The sequence below is a fragment of the Alligator mississippiensis genome, chromosome 1 (assembly GCF_030867095.1).
Source record: "Alligator mississippiensis isolate rAllMis1 chromosome 1, rAllMis1, whole genome shotgun sequence".
Taxonomy (NCBI): domain Eukaryota; kingdom Metazoa; phylum Chordata; order Crocodylia; family Alligatoridae; genus Alligator; species Alligator mississippiensis.
In genome coordinates this window covers 467,646,963-467,672,021 of record NC_081824.1, presented here as the reverse complement: position 1 = coordinate 467,672,021, position 25,059 = coordinate 467,646,963, and the positions used below count along the sequence as shown (strand labels likewise).

Here is a 25,059-nt window from a genome sequence, read left to right as displayed (position 1 = left end):
GCATCCATAAACTATGCCAGATGCACATCTATGGCACTGGTTCGGTGAAGGAGCTGCCAGCTGAGGTCCCTGGTGCCTCGCGGGATCAGGGAGGAATACATGCTTGTCCACTGGGGACCCTCGTCCTCGCCGAGTGTGTTGTACCACTTGGTGTCTGGGCGGGACACAATGACGGGATGAAGGAGGGTGCAAACCACAAAGGTGTAGAGCTGGCAGCAGTGGGAGGTCTGGAAACAGGCTGGCTTGGTATCCCCCAGCCTGCAAAGATGACAAGGCATGGGGTAGCTCCATGGGGCCTGCCAAGGCAGGTGCCCCATAACGAGCTCTGGAGGGCTGGGGGATACCAGGAGGCAGAAACTATACTTGTACAGGACCTGGTCGATGCAGTCAAGGGCAGTGTCCGGCAGGGCAGCCTTGATCTCCTGGAGTAGGCAGCAGGGCACATGCAATGTGGGCAGCTCCATGCACTGGGCCAGCACAAAGGGACCAGTCCACCCCTGCATGGCATAGTCCAGGAGGTCCCTAATACGAGTGATGTTGGCCAGAGCCATCCTCCAGGGCACCTCCGGCACTGGCACCACCAGCTGTGGGTTTTTCAGCCAGGGCTCGATGAGGAGGTCTTTGGAGCCTCGCCAGGAGCTTCGGGGGCACTGGCAGGATGTTGAAGTGGTGCCAAGGTATAAACCAGACCAGTTGGTTGACCACTACCCTCCCACAAAGGGAGAGGACACTGCAGCAGGCCCACCCATGTGTGTAGCCACTCAGACACCCTGACCTCCAGCTGGTGGAGGAGGGGTTTCTGGGGGATAGGTATGCCCCAAGTAGAGCAGCGAGCCCACACTGCAGCAGATGCCCTGGAGCATCGGTGGAAGCGAGCCGACCTGCCATCCATCATCCACCATCTCTTCACCTAGTTGCCCCAGGCAGAGGAGGCCACTGAGTAGATGGACTGGCGGACCTCCACCTGCACCAGGTCATCCAGGTCCTGGACAGCAAGGAGCACATTGTCGGCATACACTCCCAGCACCACCTTCATGGCCAACTCTTGGAGCAATGGTACTGCCATCCACTTGCTCAGGAGGCACAGGAAGGGCTTGAGGGCGATGGCATAGAGCTGGCCTGACAGTGGGCAACCTTGACGCACTCCCTGCCTGAGCAGGATGGGCTTCATTAGTATCCAACTGAGCTTGACCATGCACTCTGCAGAAGCGTACAGCACCCAGAGAAACTGCATGAAGCAGGGACTGAAGCCAGGCGCCCTCAGCATGCCTGCGAGGTACCTGTGATCCACCCTCTCAAACGTCTTCTCCTGGTTGAGGGACAGAAGGATGGATGACGGGTTCTCCTGGCATGCAAGCTTGAGCAGGTCCTGCACCAGGTTTTTGAAGATGATCCTCCCCAGGACCATGTACATCTGGTGGGCATGAATCACATGCACCAGCACAGATTTCAGGTGCAGCAAGATTGCCTTTACTACCACCTTGCAGTCCCTGCAAAGGAGAGAGACTGGGCACCAGTTCCTCAGGTCATGGCATCCCCCTTCTTGGGCAAGAGGGTCAACACAGCCCTCCTACTCAGCAGGGGGAACTCCCTGTCCCCTTCAGACTCAGCCCAGACTGTGGCGAGGTCTGGGTCAAGGATGTCCCCGAAGGTGTGGTACAACCTGTGCTGTGATCAGCCCATTGATGCCCGGCACTTTGTTGATGGGCGACCGGCAAAGGGCATCTGAAAGCTTCGCTAGGGTGAGAGGAGCCTCCAGCCAGTCCCAGTCGCCTGCACTGACTCATGGCAGTCCCTCCCACAGGACCTGGCAGATGCACGTGTCGGTCGGATTTGGCAAGAAGAGCGCCATGGATCTTGGACAGGATCATGCAGCTTTGACAGTCACCAGGATGATCAGGGTGGACAAAGTGAGAGGCGGCTTGGGAAGCCAACAGCAGCAAAACTAGGAGCATGGTTACTTGCCCAGACACCATTGGCACCAGGGTGGGAGTGCCATAAAGCCATGTTGACCATGGTCCCTGTACCTTGTCCCTCGCTAGAAGGATTCCTGGTTCTTGAGCTCTTGCTTAGGACAAGCCAAAACCAGCTGCCGGTAGAGATGCAGGTTGAGTAAGACCAAGAAAGCATGGACAGTGTGTTTTGGTGCTCAGGTATTTTTCAAAGCCCTCAACCTTACTTTTAAATATGCATTGGAGTATGTTTTGGCTGGACGTCAGCACTGTGGAAAAGGACTTGGGAGTCTTGGTAGACCCCAGACTCGGTATGAGTCTGCAGTGTGACACAGCCGCACAAAAGGCGAATGCAGTATTGGGCTGCATCCATAGATGCATCAGGTGCAAGACACGACAGGGGATATTGCCCCTGTACTTGGCACTGGTGAGGCCTCATCTGGAGCACTGTGTGCAGTCCTAGGCTCCACGTTTTAAAAAGGACGTGGACAAGTTAGAGGGGGTCCAGAGGAGGGTAACACAAATGATCAAGGGCTTGGAAGGCAAGTTATACGAGGGGAGGTTGAAGGAGCCAGCCATGCTCAGTTTGCAGGAAAGACACTTCAGAGGGGACGTGATAGCAAAGGGCTGCCCTTTGAGGTGTGCAGATGCTCCTGCTGGGACTCAAACCCAGAGGATCCTGGCTACAGGGTCTCACCCCTTCACTCAGGGTGAGAGCAATCACCAGATTTTGGGTCAGGAAGGAATTTTTCCCCATTGTTAGATTAGTCAGACTGTGGGGGGTAACGGCCTCTACATGGGATCTCTTGAGCATATATTAACAACCTTTTACAGAAGCAGGACGTTGGCTGCCGTGGTTCCCCTGCTTTTCCTGTGGCAGGTTCAGGTGCTAGGTCTGGTGTGTCAGGGTTGACGGTATCTTCTGCAGAGTTTAGATGGTGAATTGTATAGGTTTTGATAGGGGTGATCCTTCCTTGACCTTGGCCCCAACCACCTCATTGTATTGCAGCCAGCGGAGTCCAGCTGATTCCTGCCAGGTGAAGACCACTGAGTTCCTGGCCCTGCCACTATGACTTGGTGGCATTTGACCCCAGATCTGCTCAGGTGTGACCATGTGCAGTCACTGCAAAGCAGGGAGGAAACGCGCCCTGCAGTGATGTAAATAAGACTTCAAGTCCCAGATCGGGACACCACTAGAGACCCTTCCCCACCTTCCCAGCACCCTTTGCAGGAGTGGGGACATCAAGCTTGGTGTCCCAGCCACGTTCCCTTGGAGTCTGGCCTCGGGGCTTGGTGCAGCCAGGAGCCGGTTCATCTTGTGGCTGAGTTGGGCCAGTTTAAAACTACATTGCAGCCAAGACGGAGACCTCGGTGCCCCTTTGCCAGACTCCTGAATGACCCCCAGCACACCACACACCCTCCCCTTCAGCCTGCTCAGACCCTGTGTGAAGCGGAGCAGCCCCTGAGCAAGGGAGGAAATAACTGCCCCCCATCCCCTCGCTCTGGGAACCGGCTCGCCAGCTGGTGCAGAGGTCTGCTCAGCTCCAGGACCTGAGCAATCGGGATGTGCAGGCATGACCTACTGCAGCCATCTCTCATGCTGGAAGGGAGCAGTCCCGCGGCAGCTGGCTAGCTCAGGAGGAGAAAACACATTTGGTAGTATCCCCAGTGGCTTTAGTGGGTCTCAGGCCTCAGTGAGGGGTCCCCTTCTGGCTCCTTTTGCTGTTTGAGTCCTATACCCTCACTGCTCCTCAGCTCCCTGTGATTCCCCACTTGTAAAATTCAGCCTAATATTCGCCTGCCTTGTAGGATCAGGGCAGTGGTTCTCAACTGGGGCGCCGTGAGATCCTTTTCAGGGTGCTGTGGGATGCACAATATTAGCACTGTTAGATTTGCCAAGACAGACACATGATTCACAAGATAAACCCAGAGATTGCACATGTTTCGGGTGCTACGGTTTCCCGTGCTGCCCTGCTGCGAGCTTGCAATGCTTTCTGCAGCAGAAGTATTTTCCAGAGCTTGGGACTGGAAGGGACAGGACTAGCTGGTTGTGGCAGGCGGGTGCGCAGTACAGGCCCAGTCGGAGCAGCTGAGGTCCGTGCTATGAACCCCTGTGCGGGCGAGGAGTCTCCTCTGGGAGCGGGGTGGCTGCTCTGTGCATTACAGAACCACATCATCCATCAAGAGCGAGACCACGACCTTCCCCCTCACGTCACCCCAATAAGACCTTTGCAGAGTTAATCACTTGTCACAGCATTGATAGGACCTGGCCCGCTCACTCCCGCTCACAGCCGAGGGCTGTCAGGGGAAGATGAATGGGAGCACGGCTGCCGTGAGGGATCCAAGGCTTTTCATCTTGTCAGCCCGAGCCTGACTCCAGCAAGCGCTGGTGTGAGCAGTGAGACCGCTCCACGGACGTCAGTGGGGTCCTTAGACAGGCCAAGGGGGGTGAACACTCAGTAGATTGAGAGGCCTGGACAGAGAGCAGGAGAAACCCAAGGCAGTCACCCCATTTGGATGGTCAGGCGGACTTGGTCCAAGGCGAGATGCGCCTGCTTTGGAGACGATCTGACCCAAGGTCTCTTCCGTCTCATAGACCAAGCTGCAATGAGCTTCGCCAACTGGAAGCTGCAGCTGCACAAATCTGAACTAAGGTGTGCATTTTGAACCCTGAGAATTACCCTTGGATTAGGTCCTGGAGCACAGGAGACCATCTGCCTGCTCAGTGGAAATCCTTTTAAATCGAGCTTGGATGTGTTTTCCTAGCAGAAGGACTCTGGTTTTAGCATTGGATGTGAGGCAGGGAGTGCTTCGGAGAAGCCCTGCGGCAAGTGGAGCGTGAGAAGCCAGACAAGATGATCACCGGGGCCATGCCTGGCTTCCACCATGTTGTGATAGACCTGCCATGCGGACCGGAGCGGGGAGTGAGATTGGCTTCTTAGTAGTGCCAGCTCAGCCCCGAAGCCTGAATCGGGGGCACCAAGCATGGCTGTCTCCTGTTGCCTAATTGATCCTGCTGTCCCTTGTCAAGGTGTCAGTTCCAAGAGCCAGTTCTTCCTCCTCCATCTGGAAACCTGACCGAGCAAATGCTGCCTCTTCAGTCAGGGGTGCTGCAAAAAGCACAGCTGCAAGCTGCCTGCCAGATGTGCTCTCAGCTGTTAATCTGTGAGCCACATCTACTCACAGCCAGCAACAACAGAGCAAGGTCACCAACACGGCTGCTCCTCCAGCCCTGCCTGGGCACCCAGACCTGTGCCATCCTGTACCCCATGCTTGCCAGTGCCGCCCACTCCCCATGCCCTTTGCCATTCGGCCCAGGGGAGGACTGTGCTGGTGATGCTGCTGCCTGGACCCAGTGCACTTTGTGGGTGGCAGCCTTTGATCCGAAGTGACTCATCCACGTCACACACAAAATGTGTGACAGAGCCAGCAAAAGGAGCCAGGTCTTTGACTCAGATCCCTGCGCCTGTGCTCAGGATAGCCAGAGAGGCACTCCAGGCATCTTGTGACAGAAGCTTCCTGTTACCTAGCGGCCCTTTAAAAAGCCTTTCCTGTTACACCAGGGGTTGCAGTCTTGGTAAACCACGTGAGATTTGTGAGGGGCTGTTAAGAAAAGTAGTGAGGGTTTGAGAAAGATGGAGGGTTAAGGATGCCGTGTTGGGAACCAGGAGCAGGTGGATGGTGGGGGAGAGGGGGGTGTCCATGCATGGTTCACAATGTTCTTGATTAGCTATCTGCTAAACACAGAAGCAAAGTCCTGGGGAGTCTTCCAGCCAGTATGATATAGCATCAATCAGTCCATCCCCCTGCACCGTGCCCAGCTGTGCATTCCTGCTGCATGGGCAACCAGCCCAAGTGAAAGTAGCGGCCGGCGCCTGGGTCAATACGAGGGTAAAGCTGGAGGTCAGGTGAGGTGATTGTACCAGCCCACACCCTGCCCAGATTTGTCCAGTCTGTTGACCCATGCTCCTGCACGCTGTGCTACTACTTAGGATCCTTCCTGAGCATCTCCTTGGCCCCCTGAGTCTCCCTGCTGCATCCGCATGCTACCTTGCTGCAGTTGTACATGAAGCACAGATGGAGAGACAAGCAGTGTGCAGACCGATTCCTCAAAGGGGTCTGCTCAGGGACAACGGGCAGTAGAGACAGGAGCTGGGCTAGAAGTCAAGTGCTGGCAGACTTCCTGGGTTTAGTCCTTTAACCTGGGTGGGGTCTGAACGCACTGCAGGGGAGGCAAGGATTAGAGGGAGCTTGGCTTTCAGCCTGACGCTCAGGAGTGCTTTCACAGGTGGGCTGCCCCCAAGTAGCAAGCTGGGGGGATTGGTAATTGGGGCGGTTGGGCTAGAAGGTAAGGTGGGAGCTGGGACTAAACAACATACCCTGAGGAAGGCCATCCTCTACCTTCCCCCCTTACCAGCCCTCAAGAGGAAGTGCTTTAGGTCTGCCCCATACATGCTCTTTTCTTGGTCCTCCCAGCCTGCAGACAGACAGAAAGGTAAAGGCTGGGAAAAGCCCAGAGGTGCAGCCTAGCCAAATAAAGGAGGGAGAGGAACCACTGGCCCAGTGGGTCTCCTTCTCTTCTCTGCACTCCTTTTGCCTTGTGCTAAGCCTGGAAGGAGAGAGTATTAGAAAGGCTGGGTGGGAGCAGACCGCCTGCCCCTCCGCCACTGAAGTCTGGACACAGACCTGTCTGGGGCCTGGTGGCTTCCCCCCGCCACCATCTCATCAGCACACGGCTTTTATTGTAAGAACCGCCCCAAGACATCCCCTGTTAACTCTGTGCAGTGGCGTCTTGTCCATGCCAGCACGTCCTAAATGGATTGGGAGCAGGAGGGCCAAGAAAGGGCCCTCCCAGCGGTGTTTCCAGCCTTGCAGCTGGAAGGCCGGCAGGAAAGCTGCCCTCCTTCCCGACCAGGCGTCTGCACTCCACGAGTTATATAAAGAATGGATGCTCTCAGCAGGGAGGATGGTGCTACAGCAGGAAAAGCCACTGGCAGCACTGTAATGTCCCCTGGGCAATGCTTTACTGTTATTTTGCTTTAGGTTCATTTTGTCCTTCCCAGCCAGCCCCTGCACAACCTCATGGCCCTCTCTCTCTGTTTTGCTCCCCACAGTTTTCCAAGGATATCCTGGTGACCATTTATTCGGCCTACATCGACAACTTCCTCAATGCCAAGGACGCTGTGAGGATAGCCAAGGAAGCCAGGCCAGCATTCATGAAGTTCCTGGATGTAGGTCACCATCCCAGCAGCAGCTGCTGATGAGCTGATTCCTTTATGTATTGCCAAGGGAAAGAGAGGGCTATGGCATCACTACAGACCTCAGTTGGTGTGAAGTGGTGCCCCTCCAGACCCCAGCTGGTGTGAACTGGTGTGACTCCAGACCCCAGCCAGTATCACTTCAGACCCTGGCTGTTGTGCTGAACAACACAACCCTGGTATCTGAACAAAGACTTCCCTCCCTGTGTCTCACCCTCTGCGGCACAGCAGCTGGAACTCGCCTGATTGTAGAAATGCCCATGTTCGTTCGGCATCCCCATGGAGATGCATGATGGGCCACATGATGCCTTCATGGGCAAGGAGCAAGTGGGCTCAAATTCAGACAGATTAGGGAGCCCGGAGGATAGGGAGAGGGACTCAGAGAGCACCCTCCTAGCAGCGAAGATGGGCACTGTCTGCCAGCCCTGCCCATTCCCATGGGATTGCACCTGTAAGCTGACTGGGGTATCTGCCCAGTTCTTGTGCACTGCCTAGGGGCACTCAGATGAGACAAACATGAGGCTGTCAGACTGTATCACACCCAAGACCTATCCTGGCTTTGACAGTGACCAGCACCAGGTGCTTCACAGACAGATAGAGGATGATCTGCCCACATATTCACTCTTATCCTGGCCCCAAATAGACACCAGTTTCACATCCCCCAGAATGGTCATGTTGAGACTTGGCCTTGACCCTGGTGTCAGGACATCCACTGGCATCCAGGGGCAAACCCTGCCACTCCTCATCCCCATTCTTAACAAGGACCTGCCTCTGTCCCCTCCTGGTGTTTTGCAGCAAAGCATGAGAGAGAACAAGGAGAAGCAGGCATTGTCCGACCTGATGATCAAGCCTGTGCAGCGGATCCCGCGCTATGAGCTGCTGGTTAAGGTGAGAGGGCCGGGGGGCGAGGTACCATGGTGGATGGGGGCCAGGACTGATGAGCTCTTTCAGGGCTGCATGCCACTCTTGGCATGTCTGTGATTGCAGTGTCCCCACTGGGCTGCTTGGCTCAGGGAGGGATGCCATGAAGCAGGAGAGCGGGGCAATGCAGGGGACAGCGGGGAGACAAGGTGAGATGCATGATTTCCTGAAGTCCAGGAGAGCTGGTAGAACTGTTGCCCATGGATTTGTTCACACTTGGGTTGAGATGTCCTGTATTTATGTGGAAGGGGCTAAGCAATGACCACCCCCGCCCCCAGCCTTTTCTCTCCAAGATAGCTGGAATCAAGCCTTGATCTTCTGGTGTGGAGCTGAGCTCCGACCCCGCTGACCCCTCTTGTAGGTAAGAAGCTCAGGCCAGGGGCTACGAGCAATGTAGCTCCCCCTCCCCTCCATGCATATGGACAAAGCACAGGGCTTTACCCACCTGCAAATTGACCTTTGGTCTTCAACCTTGGGCTGATGAAACCTGATTTTGTCTGCATGGGAGGAAGGTTGCTGAATATGCCCAGGACACCTTGGGGCAGTGGTTGGATGCCTCTTAAGGCAGGCTGGCCGGCCATGCTGTAGCTGTGCCAGGAGCCTGGGCTACAATCCACCCAGCAGGTACCGGAGCAGACAGCTGGTCTTGTGTTACAGAGGGGGAGAGGGTGTGGGCTGGGAGCCTGGCGTGGCTCTGATGTTACAACACTACATTGTGAGCCACACGTGCCAAGAGAGACCACACGTGCACTGAACAGAGACCTGTGAACACGTCTCTTCTAATGGAGGTAGCTAGATCTGAGGTTTGAGAGTCTTACAGGCATCCTCTGAGAGGTCTGCAGTAGCGGCCGAAACCAGTCACATAGCAGGAGTATTCTGTGTAGGTCCAAACTTGCATTTGATCTCTGTCATCTGGAGCGAGGGAGGAGTGAGGAGAAAGCTGCACTGGACAAGCGGCTTCCTTCCAGGGTTGCATGTGGCGAAATACTGGCCAGCGTGTGCACTGCTGACCTCCACTGGGTGCAATCTGAGCTCCTGTCCCATGTGCCAGACACCCTGCAGCCAGTGGAGATTCTCCTTGAGTTCACAAGGGAGGAGTGTGTGAGGTCAGAGTCAGATAATCTGTGTTCTCTCTGGGACGTCCATCTGGCAGGGCACACAGCACCTACTGTCAAGTACTAGGTGGGTATTAACACTTTATATTACCCTGGTGGGAGAGTGCACAGCAGGGGGGCTAAGGAGTAGAGCCGTGATGCTCAACCAGGGTGCTCTGAGATCCTTTTCAGGTGCTCCAGGGTGCCACTCAATATTAGCACTATTAGGTGTGCAAACACCTATGCATGAGTCACAACACAAACCCAGAGGTTGCAAATAAGAATCCAGAGTGTCCCAAACAGCGTGCCCTGCTCTGGGCTTCCACGGTTCTTTGCCACAGAAGACTTGCTCTCACATTTTTCCGTAGTCAAGAAACAAGTGAAAGCAAAGAGCTGGCATTTTCCATGGAGTGACTTGAGTCTAATGAGCAGTTCCTCAAGTCTGAAAAGGTTGACAACCACTTGCGCAGTGGTGGAAGGCTGCCATTTAGACTGCAGGATAAAGGATGCCCTTTTCTCTGTGCTTCTACAGCACTGAGCCCCATGGGGTTCTGGTCGCTGATTAGGGATGCTGGGCACTGCGGTGATACAAATGATACGTAGTAATATGCATTCAGAAGTAGGTGTGATGAGTGTGTGATACAAGCCTAAATTCATGGAGAGAGCTGTGACCAGCTCAAACTCTGGGATCCCAGACTCCCCGACGTTCACCCCAAATAGTGCATTTTGGGTTTCTGTGCCACTGAATGCATTTCCATTGCTTGCCAGCAGTCAAAGCAGTTCTTTCTTTCAGCTCTGCTTGCTGTATTGGAACTAGGAGGTGAAGGAGCAAGGAGTGGAAACCATGTGGCTACATTCAGTGCAACTGCAAATGTGGCAGACAAGCCAAACTTCTCTTTATTAGTAGCTTTGCACAAGTCACAGCTGTAGTGATAACCCTTCTGCATGCAAAACCCCTTGGCTTGTTTGTGGAGGCATGTTGGCTGGCATGGCCAAGCGGCAAGTGCATTGGTCAAGTGACCTTCCTATTCTCCTGATGACACAGGCCAGTGCTGCTGTGACTAGGACCTGAGCTTTTATTTCTCAGACCAGAGCTGAGTTGGTTGAATTAGGATCTGGGTCCTAAACTTCCCTGAAGTTCAGAGATATGTGGTGTAATGAATGGAGGCCCAGCCAGGGTAGGTCGCAGGCTGCAGCTGGAGGGAATCAAGGGGATTGGGAAGAGTCATTCCTCAGGAGAAGGCCCTGCTCACCCTGGCTTGTATAAACTAGGACAGACAGCAGCAAGCTATCTGGGCAATAAATGGTTTTGCTGTACCTCTGGCCTGCTTGGATCTCCTAAACCTGACTCCGAGCTCTGACCCTCCTGCCTGCTTCTGCTTGCTCCTCTTCCTTTCTTGAACCTCCAGGCCTGGGTCAATTGGTTCCCTGACTGCAGTTTTATCTCAGCCCTTGGACTAGAGCTGACATCCAGCATCCACTCCAGTAAACCTCTGACCTAGTGCGACCCACTCGTACTGACCGCCTGTGCCCCAGTCAACCCTTGCACACGGAGCTAGAGTAGGGGGCCAGTGCATACAGTGATGAAAGCCATGCATACACGTGGCATGTCTGGGATAGGTTAGGAACAGCACATCCTGCCTTTGTGCAGGGGTTGGACTGAACAAGGACCCTTCCAGCCTTGGGGCTTTTTGGCTCCATGATTCTCTTCTATGATCATGCTTACAAATTAACTAACAAGCCAAGGACTCGGCCCTGTGGAAGTCGCTGAGGCTGGAGCCTGCAGCTAACAGAAAATTGCTAGACACCATATCCCTGTTAACTTGTTCTTCCCGTATAATTAAATCTGTGAACACCCAGAGGCTGGGCCAGGGTTTCCCAAAATGATTGATTGGTCCTTTTGTGGGGGTCTAACTTAATCCCCCTTCAATGGGCCCCAATTTCAGAGGGTCGATGCCGAGCAGGTTCTGGAAATCAAGACTCATCAAGTTGCTTCGAAGCTGGGTCGCTAAACCTGAGCCACCCCAATCACTCATTGGCCTGATGGAAATGTTAAAAGGCTTGTGGAGAACAGCTGAGATGGGAATGATGAGTCTGGAGAGAACAGTTACAATGGAGAGCTGGAATAATTGCCTGCTGATAGACAGCCGGCAGGAGGTTTATGAAGACTGTGGGATCGGTTATTCTTACTCATGACCTTGGCCAAGTCCCTTCACCTCATTGGGCTGATATTACTTGTTGATGAAGGAGGAACATTAATGCATCGTCTTTCCTGCCTTGCATGGGTGGCATGAAGCAACATTTGGAAAATGCTTCAGGAGGCCAAGCTACAACATGCATCAGGCAGCCCAGGTTTTACAGCCAAACATCTTTCTCATCCACAACGATGACAGCTTCCTGATTGGGCTTTTACTCTATCCGGAGCCACTGAAAGGAAACAGCCAGGCCTGGAGAGATGATGTGAGCAGACCCCCCAGCTGCCTGGTGTTGTTATGAGCTACATTCCCCAGATGCCTCATGCACCTGGTTCAGGGGAAGTGCATTGGAGCGATTTCTAGGAAACAGCCCTTACTCAGCCTGCAGGACAAGAATGGCATTAACGTGCTGGGGAGGGACATTTTTTGTGGCTTGCCTGATATCGAGGCACAAAGTCTCCACGCCAGGCAGTTGTTTTGGTCCTTCCGCATCCTCTCTTCGCTGAGCCCATAGACAGGAATGGAGAGGCAGAAGGAATTGGGGAGAAAGGACGAACGAGACAGCACCACGGCACCGAGAGAACGGGGAAGAAGAAGGAACGAGGCAGAGACAGGAGACGCTCAGCTTTAACCAAGCGCTGGCTTGCACCTCACATGGCTTCTCCTGACTCCAAGGCGCTGTCCCCAGTTCATGAGAACCCCCCTCACCCCGCTTCCTTGTCATTTCCCCTGAGCAGCTGATGAGATCCACATGCACACATCTAGCAGGACTCTTTTCTACCCTGTCCTCCAGCCCCACCATTCCTCACAGCCTACAGCCATCCGGCGCAGCGATTGCTAATCTAATGCAGCGCCAGCCTCAGCTGAAGGTTTCTCAGCAATTTCATACCCCCTGCATGAGCCGAGAGTATTGTTCCTGCCCAGTGTTTGCCCTCGCTCTCGACATCCTGGACATGCCCGTGGCCCTTTCAGTGCACAAGGGGAGCTTCTTCCCCTTAGCTACAGAGCGCAGGTTTCCTGTTAGCGCTCAGAGAGGCGTGCTCAGCAAGCACTCCCTCCCACCGCAGGCAGGCTCTGTGCAAGCTTCTCTTTACTGCCCAGACTCCCAGGGTCCTGTGGGTATCCCCAGCTCTACCCATCCCTGTGCTGTTCCAGCCCGGTCTCATGGTGTTGGGGAGTTTGAGTCTGGTTTTACCCAGCAGGAGCAGCGATTCAGCAGCTGGAGTCCTGCATTCAGCTGCAGAACGCTTCAGCCCATCTTTTGCCTTTTCAGCAGGCCGGGGGCCAAGTCTGCAGATGGCGTGACTCCACTCTAAACACACGCGCATCTAGCCCCTGCCACATCCGGGACTGCTGGCATGGCACAGCAAGCATTTGCACTGGAGGAGAAAGCCCAGCACTGCGGCTCCAACGCAGCTGGAGAGCGTTTCACATTTCCGCACTTGACGTGCTGCACCGTCTCTTACTGGGGGAAGCTCAGCAACATCCCCGCAGTAGTTTGAGATGGTGGTGCTGAACCTTTTGGTGCCATGTACTAGATTGGACCCTTAATGGGGGTGGTCCGCCAGCTGGATTAGTGCCATGCTGCCCCCCTTGGCCAACCTGGATGGGGTGGCCCCACACTCCTCCCTCAGCCCTGTGTCCCAGGAACAGTGCCTCCCTGGGCCCTGCACTGCCTCTGCTTAGCCCCGCACCACCAAATCGAGTCCCACACTGCCTCCAGACAGCTTCTGTGTGCCTGGGTCGGACCCACGCCAGCTCTGGGTCCTAATCTAGTAGGGAAGCAGCCACCTCTCCCCTGCTGCCAAATTTTTGGCCCATGGGGACCCCCAAGGACTGGATGGCACAGCTCCCTGGGCTGGCTGGAGATGGAGCACCCCAGTTGAAAATATTTTTGGGCACTGAAAAGTGCCTCCAGTGCTGCTGGAGGATTTGTAATATACCATCTCCGTGACATGAGCAAGACTGACTCCCTTCCTAGAGCAGCCTCGGTTTCCTCAAGTGATCTTCTGTCCCGTAGTAGCAATGACCTTGGACTTCCTTTGCTTGTGGGTTTTTGGGTAAGACTGCAGCCAGTTTTAATTCAGGTTATAGCACGTTGAGGCCTCTTGTTTAACCTTCTGTAATTACCTGTCTGCTGCCGTCAGTTTGTATGCCAGGGCTCTTCTCCGTGGTGATTTGCATACCCATCACCCTCGTGCCTTCCAAGGCAGCTGTATACCGTGGTCGCCCTAACCTAATTAGGGATCCAATGTAGCTGGCTGCCTGCTAATGAAAATGAGGAATCTGAGCCAGTCACATTCCCGTGCCTTGCCTTTGCCTCGCTAATATTTGCAGGCAAACGCAATGATCTCATTGCGCTTGCACAAGCGTCTACTATTTTTATGCCCCGAACAGAGCCAGACATCTGAGGTTTCCACAGTAAATTAAGTCAAGGGGCATTAGTGAAGCTGCCAATGCACAGACACTATGCAGAGCCGAGGAGTAGTATAATTCACTCAACAGGCGATGGCATTATTGGAGAAATAGGAAGAACTTGGAATAGTTGCCTGCAGACAGTAAAGCTGTTTATTAGCTCAAAAAAACCCAGGTAATTTTCCAGTACGATCCCCAAAGTTGTTAGAGGCCAACTGTGAAATCTGATTTATCACCTGACCCAGAAAACTAAAAACAACCCACACTTTTTTTTTTTATCCTGAGTTCTGGATTATCCCCTTTTTTGGTTTTAAAAATAACCGTGCTGAAAGGCTTAGGTCGCACAAGATGTTAAGTATTAGGGGGCAAGATATCTTTTCTCTCTTTGTCCGAAATATAAAACAGTCGACAGGGCTCGATGCCACAAACAGCACTTTCCAAAATCTCTGCCTTTCTCAGCATGTCGGATCGCTACCTCAAGCTGTTATTATGGAGTAAAACAGTTTGCAACCAGGCTCGATTGCTCAAGCTATTTAGCCTGTCAAAAATTGTTCTCACTAGGGGGGCGGTGAAGCACTGGAACAGGTTACCCAGAGAGGTTGTGGCATCTCCATCCTTGGAGGTTTTTAAGGCCCAGCTAGACAAAGCCGTGACTGGGATGATGTAGTTGGGGCTGGTCCTGCTTTGAGCAGGGGTTAGATTAAATGTGACCTCCTGAGTTCCCTCCAACCCTCATTTTCTGTGATTCAAAGAAAAGGTTTAGAGTAGTATAGATCTAAGGCTAGAAGTACCTATGTTTTGAGAGAAGGAGATTTTAAAATCTAGCAAACATGTATTTGATATTTGATATTTATTTGAGCATCCAGAAGTGCATTAGGTACCTTCCCTTAACACATGAATGTATGCTTCTTGTCCTGAAGACTGTATGGACTAAACTTGGATTGATGCACCTGTAGACGGGAGCAGAGGTAGGAAAAGATGGCTGATAATAGCAATAAAGATGTAATAATAACTAGTAATAATTGGGCACATCTACACATGCAATTAATGTGCATGAATAAAGGCTGGGGCTTATTGCTCTGGAGGTTTTCATGTGCAGCCCATGGAGCCCCATCAGAGCAGTCCAGGCTGGCCGGGGACCCAGGGGGTCAGCTTGCCAGCCCAGGGCTGCTCCGACGGGGCTCCATGTGCTGCAAAGGGGCTGGTCGGGGCACGAGGGTGCTTCAGTGCAGGGCTAACTGGCAGCTGAAGCACCCTCATACCCCAGCCAGGCTCCCCATTGCACACGCAGCCCCGTCGGAGCAGTCCTGGGCTGGCTGCTACCCCTGGTTCCTCATGCTGCAGGGCAGCTGGCTGGGTGTGAGGGTGCCAGCCTTCCAGCAGGGCAGAAAGAAACCAAACCAGCTGAAAGGGAAGTCTGGTGAGATGCAGGGAGCGTGGGGAGACCTGGCTACACAGGAAGGGCTGAAAGGAGGGATGGAGCATGTGGATGAAAGGCAGAGCTGGCCCTGGCAGCGAGCCCGCTGGACACAAATGGGAATTTGGGAACCCCCTGAAAACACGACTGATCTCCTGGGGGAAGCAGAGCCATGATGGAAAGCATGCGAGCTGGCGACCCATGTGGCAGCGTGTTCCCTGGACAGCCTGCAAGAGATACAGTCTCTGGCCGCTATAGATCACCCTCCCCGACAAGTCACCAGCCTTGATGCTTTCTGATTCAACCGATGCCCCCGCCTGGCACCAAATCACCTCCCATTACTCACCAGCCTTGGCACTTTCATTTGCCTCCGGGCAGACAACCAGCCAGCTTTAAGTAGTTGGAATGACTAATGCCCCGACAGCTGGCAAAAAACCCATCGTCCCTTCTGCTCAGCGTCACAGTCTCCCTCACACGGTCCTTGACGGAGGCCTGGATTTGCTCTACAGCTCCTTTCCCCAGGCAGTTTCTCGGGCAACACAGTTCAAGGTGGAATCAGCCTCAGGTAAGGGTATCAAAGGGTGCAGACACACCAGCAGTTGAGGCACTTTAAGTGGTCCACTGTAGCTGTCTCATCTGTTTGCTCCATTCTGCTTTAAGTAGCAACTAAACCACTGGCAGCTTTTAAGCTGTTTTGTTCAGGTTTAAAGCAACAGTGGTTTAGCTCTGTCTGCTATACCAGGGTAGGAGCAAACAGATGAAACAGTTGCATCGGTTCAGCTGATGCACATCCCTGGGTAGAAAATACCCCTCTCCCATGAGCATGGTTTAACATTGTGTCTGTCCATAGCCGAAGTCCACCTGAGCAGGCCCTCCTGGCACCTGGCTCTTTAGCAAGTCGCTGCAATGATTGCAAAGCTGCTTTCACTTCTTGTTTTGCTTGTGACAGCACCAGTGCCTATCAGAGACTTGTAAGCCCCAATGACCAAATCCTGCCCCGAATAGCGTGCGGTCCAAAGATACTTGAGGGGGTTTCCCCCCGTTTCGCAGATGGGGCACGGAGCGATGAAGTGACTCACCCAAGGCAGCAAGTGAAGCCAGGAGGCGAAGCCACAGCTCCCACATTACAGTCCCAAGCCTTCATCCTATGTGAAGTCCAGGGTGATGGCACAGGGGACAATCTACACAGCCACAGGCTGCCCAAGCCCCATGGAGACAACATGCAGATGGGTCAGCACAGCGCCATTGGTGCCTTTTATTCAAGTAGCACTTTTAGGGCTTGTAGGGCATTGGATCCAACCTGGAAACTAGATGCCTTCCCCACTGTCTCGATGCAGGGTGCAATCTTGAGTAGCCACGCTGCTGATGGCATACTTGCTAACCTTGCTGGGTTGATGCAAGGCAGAGGCAGCCCTTTAAATCTTCACTAGCTTGAGGCGGCAAGTACCAGACAAGCTTGGAGAGCTTTACCCTGCTGCTGATGGAGTCAGGAACCGGAGATGGGAGCTCTGCGGTGATATCTGCCTGTGTGTCTGGGGTGACACAGCCCAACTCTGACAGCAAGGACCCAGCCATCACCCTTGCCTTGGGCTGGGTTTGAACATGAGAACTAAGAGTGAAACCAGGATTGGCAACCTCAAGAGGTCAGAAATCACAAATCAGGTCCCGTGAGATCACAGGCCTGACTTAAAAATCATGAGACTTAAAAAGGGATTCTTTGCATTTATCTTCCAGTGGTTTTTTTAACCCTTAAGGGCTGCACTTTCAAGCTTTTATCTAATCTAGGATCATTATTGCCAGAAACTGCCTTTAAAGAAAAAAAAAAAAAAAAAGACTGCTGAGATTCGTACACAATCCCACGACTCCAGAAGCTGGGGCTTAGAGTAGGAGCTGCAGGGGAGTCACAAGAAATGAAGTGCTGATCCAGTATGATTTCACCAATACCCGTTTGCCTTTCAGAGGAGAGTCCTCCACACCTCTGCTTTCACCCTGCCATGCAGCAAACAGAAAACAACACATCGGGCTTGAGAAGGGCTTCAAAGCCCCGCAGCGCCGAGGTGGTCTGAGCTGCTTTTAGTCGATACACACATACCGATGCAGAGCTCGCGACTCGCTGAACCCTCCATCTTTTGCAAAGCCCGGCGCAATGCAAAATGCCCATCTTTCCAGCACGCTGTTTGAGGCAGCCCATTTCTTAGCAACGGTGCATTGCTGATCTTTTCCAGCGTATCAGATGGAAACAGGAATTGCTCAGCTCCCGAGGAGAAGCTGCTTTCAAACCTGATTACCGTTTGATGACACAATCGTTTGGCCAGAACAGGAACCGCGCTGTAAGCAATTGGTTGGTAATGTTTTAAGTACTGCATCCGCTGCTTCAGTAATGAAGCAAATTGCCTTGTTATGTTCAGAAGTAAAATGCCCTGCCTAGGAATAATCACGAAATGAGCTTCTACAACATTGTTTATTCTGAAAATTGCTGGAGTCGAGAGCACCATGAAAACAATCCACTCCCACCAGCATAATAGCACAGTATATTTTCAGCCATTAACTGATCCTTGTGATAACCCATGGGGAAGAGAAGCATGTGCCAATGAACATGGTGCAATCGGTTGCAGGTGAGTTCTGTGGAGCCCTAATTACCGATCTCTTTTGACGATCCAATCAGAGATCATTGTGCAAATCTTTGCTTTCGACCCTTAAGAGGTGGGTAATGCCATTCTGGCTGGATCCTACTTTCATCTCCCTTTGTAAACATTAGAAGAGGAAAACCGGTCTGGTGTTAAAAATGGAGATTCCTGTCTGATCTGGTGGAAATGTCTGTAAAGCACCAAGGGATGCATGCAGGATCCTGGCTCTGTGCACACATCCAGATATCGGTGGCACGGATTGGAAGAGAGAGCAGTCCTGGCCATGCACATGACCACCCATAGATGGGCTGCAGAAAATAGCAGGCCAAATGCAGCCCTGCTTGAACCCGTCCCATGAGTTGGTCTCCCAGTAGGAGACCCCTATTGAAAGCATCTCAATCCACACTCTTCGGAAAGGTTTACATGCACTGTAAAGCCAAAGAGCCTTCTCAAAGGCTTCCTTTTTTGCAATCGCAGCTGTCAGCTTGTCCATGCAAAAGCCGGGCCCCATCTCTGCAAGGAGCCTGACTTGCAGCTAACTCTAGCTGGCAGCTCAGGGACCCCTGAGACTGGGGATGAAAATGCTTTGCTTGGCTGTACACATGGGACGTGGCTGTCTGCAGCATTGGCACAAGAAGTGCAGTTGAGATATGGTACCAAGCATATCGCAGCACCAGGCCTGGCATGAGTAAGAGGGCCATCGAGAACTGGGCTGAGACACAGGACACTTGGGGCTACTTCCAGCTCTGCCACTGGCCTGTTGAGTGACCTTGGGTAAATCACTTAATCTCACTGTGCCTTGGTTTGCCCATTTCTAAACTGGTGGTAATCATCTGCCCTCCTTGGAAAATTCCTTTGAGATCTGTGAAAGAAAAGCCTCTACGTGCAAGCTATTTCTTAGTCATGAATCACATTCATTATCCTCTGATCAAAATACACCTGTTTTCTTAGCGGTAAGAGCAATGCATAAAGTGTTTAACAGTGTTCGTGCTGGCAGAGATCAACTAGTGCAGTTGCAGTAGGCAGTTTTCTTTGCAGAAATCCAGTATCATAGACACAGCATAACAGGTCGATGACACCTGACTGGAGACGTAATGCATTCCCAGAGTGTAATACCCATGAGCTTACTGCTCATTACCCAGACAACAGCAGAGGGATTACAGGAGCTTACATTTAGACAATGATGAAGGAAACCTCATGAGTTTATATGGCTCACCCTATAAGGGATGGATCTGACAGGCTACTCAGACCTCAGTGGGGAGAAACACATGGTCCTACAGGTTCCACATGACAGCTTAAGCTGGATAGCATCGATAACCGCATAGGATCTCTGGGATGGGACAGGTCCCCGGGGTTGTGTCTGGCTCAGTGCAGTCCATTGTGTACCTCACAGTAACCTCTCCTGGTGTTTTTTCACTAGGACCTCCTGAAGCACACGCCCGAGGACCACCCCGACTACCCCTTCCTAATAGACGCCCAAAGGAACATCAAGCAAGTGGCCGAGAGGATCAACAAAGGCATGAAGAGCGCCGAGGAAGTAGAGAGGAATGCCAGAATAGTACAAGAGATCGAGTCCCACATTGAAGGGATGGAGGACGTACGTATGCGACAGTCTCTGCCAACCCAAGACTACCACGTCCTTTGGGTAGGGAAGCCAGTTTGGGGGTGTGAGTTGCTTCTTGCTGAACAGCCTGGTTGAGGATTTAGACTTGGCTCAGTGGGCTCCGATGTGGGCTCAAGACTGGGCTTTGGTATGGGACCCCTGAGCTCCTTTGCTCTCTCCATTGCCCTGGGGCAATGAGATGGGGCACAAGAAACTCCAACTGGAGTACACCCGTGCCTTGGGCCTGTTGTGGGTCTTGACTGGGACGTCCCAGCTGCTATCTAATTCTCTACTGGGCCAAACCAGAGCCCCCAAAATCTGAATTTCATGAATGCCTACCAGCAGCGCGTAAAGGATTATTTTACACCCAGAGTTAGTTTGTCCGGCTTCTGGGCAAGCGAACATGGAGCTGGTTTCCTTAGAGTCTCCCTAAAAACTCTGGCTTGGTTGGTGTCAGGGCAGCCTCTGTATCACCTGGCTTCTCTTCCCCATACAACCCGCTTCTGGTGCTCCTCTCCCCTCACCCCCATAATTTGGGCTCCATGCACCTAGCCCAGAGACGATGATTAAATCCCCAGTGTGAGGCTCTTGGAAGCCTCTGGCAGAAGGCGCCGTCCCTGTGCAATCCTGAATTGGCCCTGGATACGTTCATGGCCAAGGCCTCGTACGCATTGTGGTGCTAGCTGTGGGGTCATCCCTGACCCCGACGGAGCCTGCAGCACCCCTCAGGACTCTCTTGTTTCTGTCATTTCAGCTTCAGGCCCCTCTGCGGAAGTTCCTGCGCCAGGAGATGGTGATAGAAATGGTAAGAGCAGCGTCCTCGGTCTAACTCGCGTGCCCCCTTCACCCCTCGTTGAAGTGGGTGGCCACGGGGCTCCTGCACCTCTCAAAAATTGCCACTCTGAGCTGCGGTGCCTGTAGAGAGGAAAGCTAAACACAGGCTCCAGTGGGAGATGTCTTCGGGGAAACCCCAGCCCATGCGTCATGCCTGCCCTGCAGTGCTTTGTGCAGAGCTTGAATAGCAGTCACAAGGCCTTTGTTGAGTTTGAGGTGAGAGCGGACCCCCTGGAAAACACCAGCTTTGTGCGTCGGCTTTTGATGAGCTTCTCTGTGCAGTGCACTCCCTCTCCCAACTTGGGGCCTGCTCAGTAACCTTGCAGAAAGCCAGGGCTTTGTTCAGCTCCAGAACAGGCACAGTGAGGGCAAAGGCAATGGCAGCATCTCTCCTCATTCAGGGGTGGAGGGCTCCTAGTAGTCTCCCTGGTATTTCTGTTACAGGGGCTGGTTTCTAGCAGTATCAGTGCCATTCACGTATTTTGGTTCCTGGTCCCCTCCTGGGATGGCTGGACAAGGATGGGACATGAAGAGCCAAGTCGAGCGTGCTGTCCAGTTGGCATACTGGCATTGGGGTGTGTGGTCCTAGGTAGATCTCTGGGAGAGATTTCATTGATTTGGCTAGAACAACTTTCTGGTTAGAGTAGCGAAGGCATGAGCCTAACTGGTTTGGAAATGGAACGGGACCTCTTTGTGAACAGGATTTTCTGATGCTGTTTCCTGCAGTAATGAGAGACTGATCTCAAGACCCCTGGTCCCTTCCAGCCCTGGGTCCCATGTGCCCATGACTTTGACGGGAGTCAGATTGCCCAACATTTCTCTAACGGTGTCCTGTCTGACACCACTTCAAGTGACGCCTTGACTTCCAACCAGAAAAAGCAGCCACACCACACACAGGGTGCTGCGTAGCGAATCAGTTGCTTTAACTTATTGTCGAGTCCAGCCCAGAGCAGAGTTTACATGAGAGCAGCTCGCTGGGAGACACGATGGGGTGTCTATTCTTTGAAGTCAACCATGACTGGCTGCCTTTATAAAAGATCTGCCATAGCCCAAACAGGCGTCGTGGGCTTGACATAGGCATTATTAGCTGAAGATCTGTGGCCTGCGCTCTGCAAGAGATCAGACCAACCAAACTCTTCTGGCCTTCCAGCCTCTGATTCATTCAGCCAGTTGTCTTTTTGTGGCCACGGCTTATAACCCCTTCTCCTGATGTGCTGATAATCGGCTATAAGGCACGCTGCTCCTGTCTATAACATGCTTGTAACAGCCGTGAGCCAGGACTTCACCCTTTGCAGACCACTTCTAGATGGATAAGTGATATCAAAAGTTGCCTGAAACCCTGGAAACCCATTTCCAGGGGCAAAGCATTGACTAGGGACTTCTAGCAAGCCTTAAGCTCCTCCCAGATAATCATTATCTGCCCGAAGGACACGGGGTGGTGTTGTAATGTGAACTGGTGTCCCAAGGAAAGCGGCTGAAGCTGGACCACCGGGCATGCTGGAAAGTCAACTAGACAAAGCACTCAAAGCAGCTTTCCTGGAAAGCACAAGTTGCTGGGCTTAGTGTTGGGTCCCCGATTGAGGCGTAAGGACCAGAGGTGGTCAGTCTACGTGAGCTTATGATCACTTCTGGCCTTAAACTCCATGACTCATATCCTAATTACCCGGGGGTAGTCGTGGAGCGATCAATCGACTTTCTCCATCTCCTGCCTCTCTCTGAATTCAGTTTGCTGGAGGAACCTTGTCCTCTCAAAGAGCTGCGCAACCACCCCACACGCTCAGCCACTTAAAAGAAATAATAGCCAAGCCCCTGCTTCTTTCTCTCCCTTGTGTGGGGAGAACCGTGGCTTTTCAGAGGAGAGAAAGGAAAGATTGCTCTTAAATTCCCCAATCAAGTGTTCCTCGGGGTGTTTCCATGGCAGCCAAAGCACCCGTCTGCCGGCACTGCTCGAAATAAATAAGTCCGTGTTCACCATGACGTTTGCTTCGCTCCTCCAACTCGGAGCAAAGTTTGCTGGCATTTGCCAGGGAGAGCGAGCCGAGTGTTTTTGCCCATGCGCATATTTGTTCTCCCAGGCTCCTCTGGCCAAATCATGGGAGCTAATCCCTGGAAATCAAAGAGAAGACAGTAGCTGGAGAAGCGGGAAGGACATCAGTTTATTCAGACCAACACACAAAATTTATTGGCTTGGGGGAATGGGAGGAGAGCCAGGCTTGTTGCAAACAGAGTTAGATGCCAGGTCACTGCTCCCAAAGGGATCCTCATTCCTGGGAATCTTTTGCTTTTGCAAATCCAGTGAGAGGCCATGGAGCAACCCTGCCCATTGGAAGGGCTAGATGTGAGGTCTTTTCCATCACACGAGCTACTGCGGCTGTTGATGTTCACCTACATTTCAGTATCCCGGCTCAGGTTGGGGCTGCATACTGAGTACAGACCCCTAGGAAGGCAAGTGAGTGGCCCACAGAGCTTACCATCCAAGGGATCACCTCGCACAGCCGTGTCTTGGGCTTTTGCTGTGGAAGGCAGTTTTTCACCCGCAGCTTAATCGTGTCAGGATCAGGGAGCTTCAGCCATCAGCCTGATCAGCAGTGCAGAGCTGGATGCCCCATGGACCCAATCCTTCATGGCGATGCCACAGAGGGGGCATCTCTGTGATGCCACAATTGTACTTCAGGTCGTGGTGAGCGTGGATGGTCTTGCCTGTCTCCTGGCCTGTGCACCCAGATGCCCTGGACATTGAGCTGGGCCACTCCTTCACAGACAGCAAGGCTGCACTGAGCTAATCCTTTGCCCCCAGGTCAAGTTTGGGGACGTTGAGGATGTGCTAATCGTGCCAGCCCTTTGCTGTCTTGTGGTGACCTCTTCCAAGCCCCTCATTCCCTGCTTTGATCCTGTAAGGTGCTCAGCTTGCACGCACGGCTTGGAAGACCTCAGGTTGGAGTTGGGAGCCAGGACTTTAGAGTCGACAGCTGTGAGCCTGACCTAGGGCTGAAAATAGGCCTCTTCCCATGCTTGTTTGCTACCCTTGATGGGAACATCACTTGGGCCATCCCTCTGGGCCGGCTTTAGCCTATGCTGAGTGGCCAATTATATGCGACTTGCAGCTGAGCAGTGGGATACGAGGGGCAGGGCTCGACCTCGTCCTAGCTTTGTGTATTGTCTGTCAGCCCAACAGCTTCTCCTTCCCTGTGGAAATACGCCCAGGACAGGTCAAGCCCACACCTGTAGAAAGGCAGCTGCTTTATTAGTAACTTCTCACTCCAGCTGAATCCCCACTGCAGGCACTGGGAAAGTGAGCCCGGGACAAGGGCTGCACAGGAACTGAGCAAAGGATTAGGCCTGGGAGATTGTAGCTTGGCCAACAAAAGAGACAGTGGGGCAGACATACATTATGTCGAGGAAAGAAGCCTGAGATGGGCTTGCTCCTGGCCAGGCCTTTGTAAACTGGCTCTCTGGAGAGGAGTAAATGTTGGGAAGTTTGGCTGGAAAACCCACCTTCCCGTCACAGACAGTTTGCCCTGACATGTAGGGAGAAAAGACCTCTTTGGCCTTTCAATGAGCCACCGTTTTTCTTTTAACGTTGTGACCCCTGTATTAATCTCCCCGCCTGCTTCCTCCCCTGTCCTCTCTCCTGCAGAAGGCGGTGGGTGGGAAGAAGGACCGCTCGCTCTTCCTCTTCACGGACCTGCTGGTTTGCACCACGCTGAAGCGCAAGTCGGGGTCCCTGCGGCGCAGCTCCATGAGCCTGTGAGTACAGCGGCCGTCAGCCTGTGGGGCACGGGGTGTCTCTCCTGCTGGGGCTGGTCTCCAGTCCCCTACACCCTTCCTGCCATGGGGCTGTGAGATGGGATATGGGGCAGGGGCTCAGTGCTCTGCTTGCAGGGTGACGAACCGTACATGTACCCACAGACAGCGGGTTTCCCCGTCCCTGGCCATCATCCCGGAGCAGCATTGGCTCTAACTCTGAATTGTGGGGGTCATGGATTCATAGATATTTGGGTCAGAAGGGACCTTGGCAGCTCATCAAGTCCGACCCCCTGCCCTGGGCAGGAAAGAGCGCTAGGGTCAGACGACCCCAGCCAGGTGCCTGTCCAGCCTCCTCTTAAAGACCCCCAAGGTAGGGGAGAGTACTACCTCCCTTGGAAGCCGATTCCAGATTTTGGCAACCCTTACCATAAAGAAGTTCATCCTGATTTCTAACCTGAATCTGCTTTCCGCCAGTTTGTGGCTGTTGTTCCTAGTTACTTCAAGGGGTGTCCTGGTAAGCAGCGCATCTCCTATTCCTTGCTGTCCTGGTCCATCACCTCCCACACCCCCGATGAATTTGTAGGCTACTACAAGATCACCTCTCAGCCTTCTCTTGCAGAGGCTGAAGAGATCCAGGTCCCTCAATCTCTCTTTGTAGGGTTTTGCCTGCAGGCACCTAACCATACAAGTAGCCCTCCTCTGAACCCTCTCGAGGTTGTCCACATCCCTCTTGAAGTGCGGCACCCAAAACTGAACGCAGTACTCCAACTGTGGCCTGACCAATGCCGCTTCAAGGGGAAGTATCGCCTCCCTGGACCTGTTTGTCATGCACCTGCTAATGCGTGATAAAGTGCAATTAGCTTTACTGATCACTTCGTCACATTGACAACTCATGTTCATCTTGGAGTCAGCTATCACTCCGAGATCCCTTTCTGCTGCAATGCTGCTGACAGGGTCCTCCCCCAGCCTGGAGGCATGCTGGTGGTTCCTTCTTCC

General features: G+C 53.1%; 1 protein-coding gene across 1 annotated transcript in view; it reads left to right on the top strand.

Moving 5' to 3' along the window:
* ARHGEF17 (Rho guanine nucleotide exchange factor 17) overlaps positions 1-25,059 on the top strand; it is a 192,670-nt gene that overhangs the window by 143,207 nt on the left and 24,404 nt on the right. Inside the window, exons 4-8 of the mRNA XM_014603489.3 lie at positions 7,067-7,183; positions 8,006-8,098; positions 19,300-19,476; positions 20,237-20,287; positions 23,954-24,063. Of these exons, the coding sequence (XP_014458975.2) occupies positions 7,067-7,183; positions 8,006-8,098; positions 19,300-19,476; positions 20,237-20,287; positions 23,954-24,063 (548 nt within the window). The remainder of the gene's footprint in view (positions 1-7,066; positions 7,184-8,005; positions 8,099-19,299; positions 19,477-20,236; positions 20,288-23,953; positions 24,064-25,059) is intronic.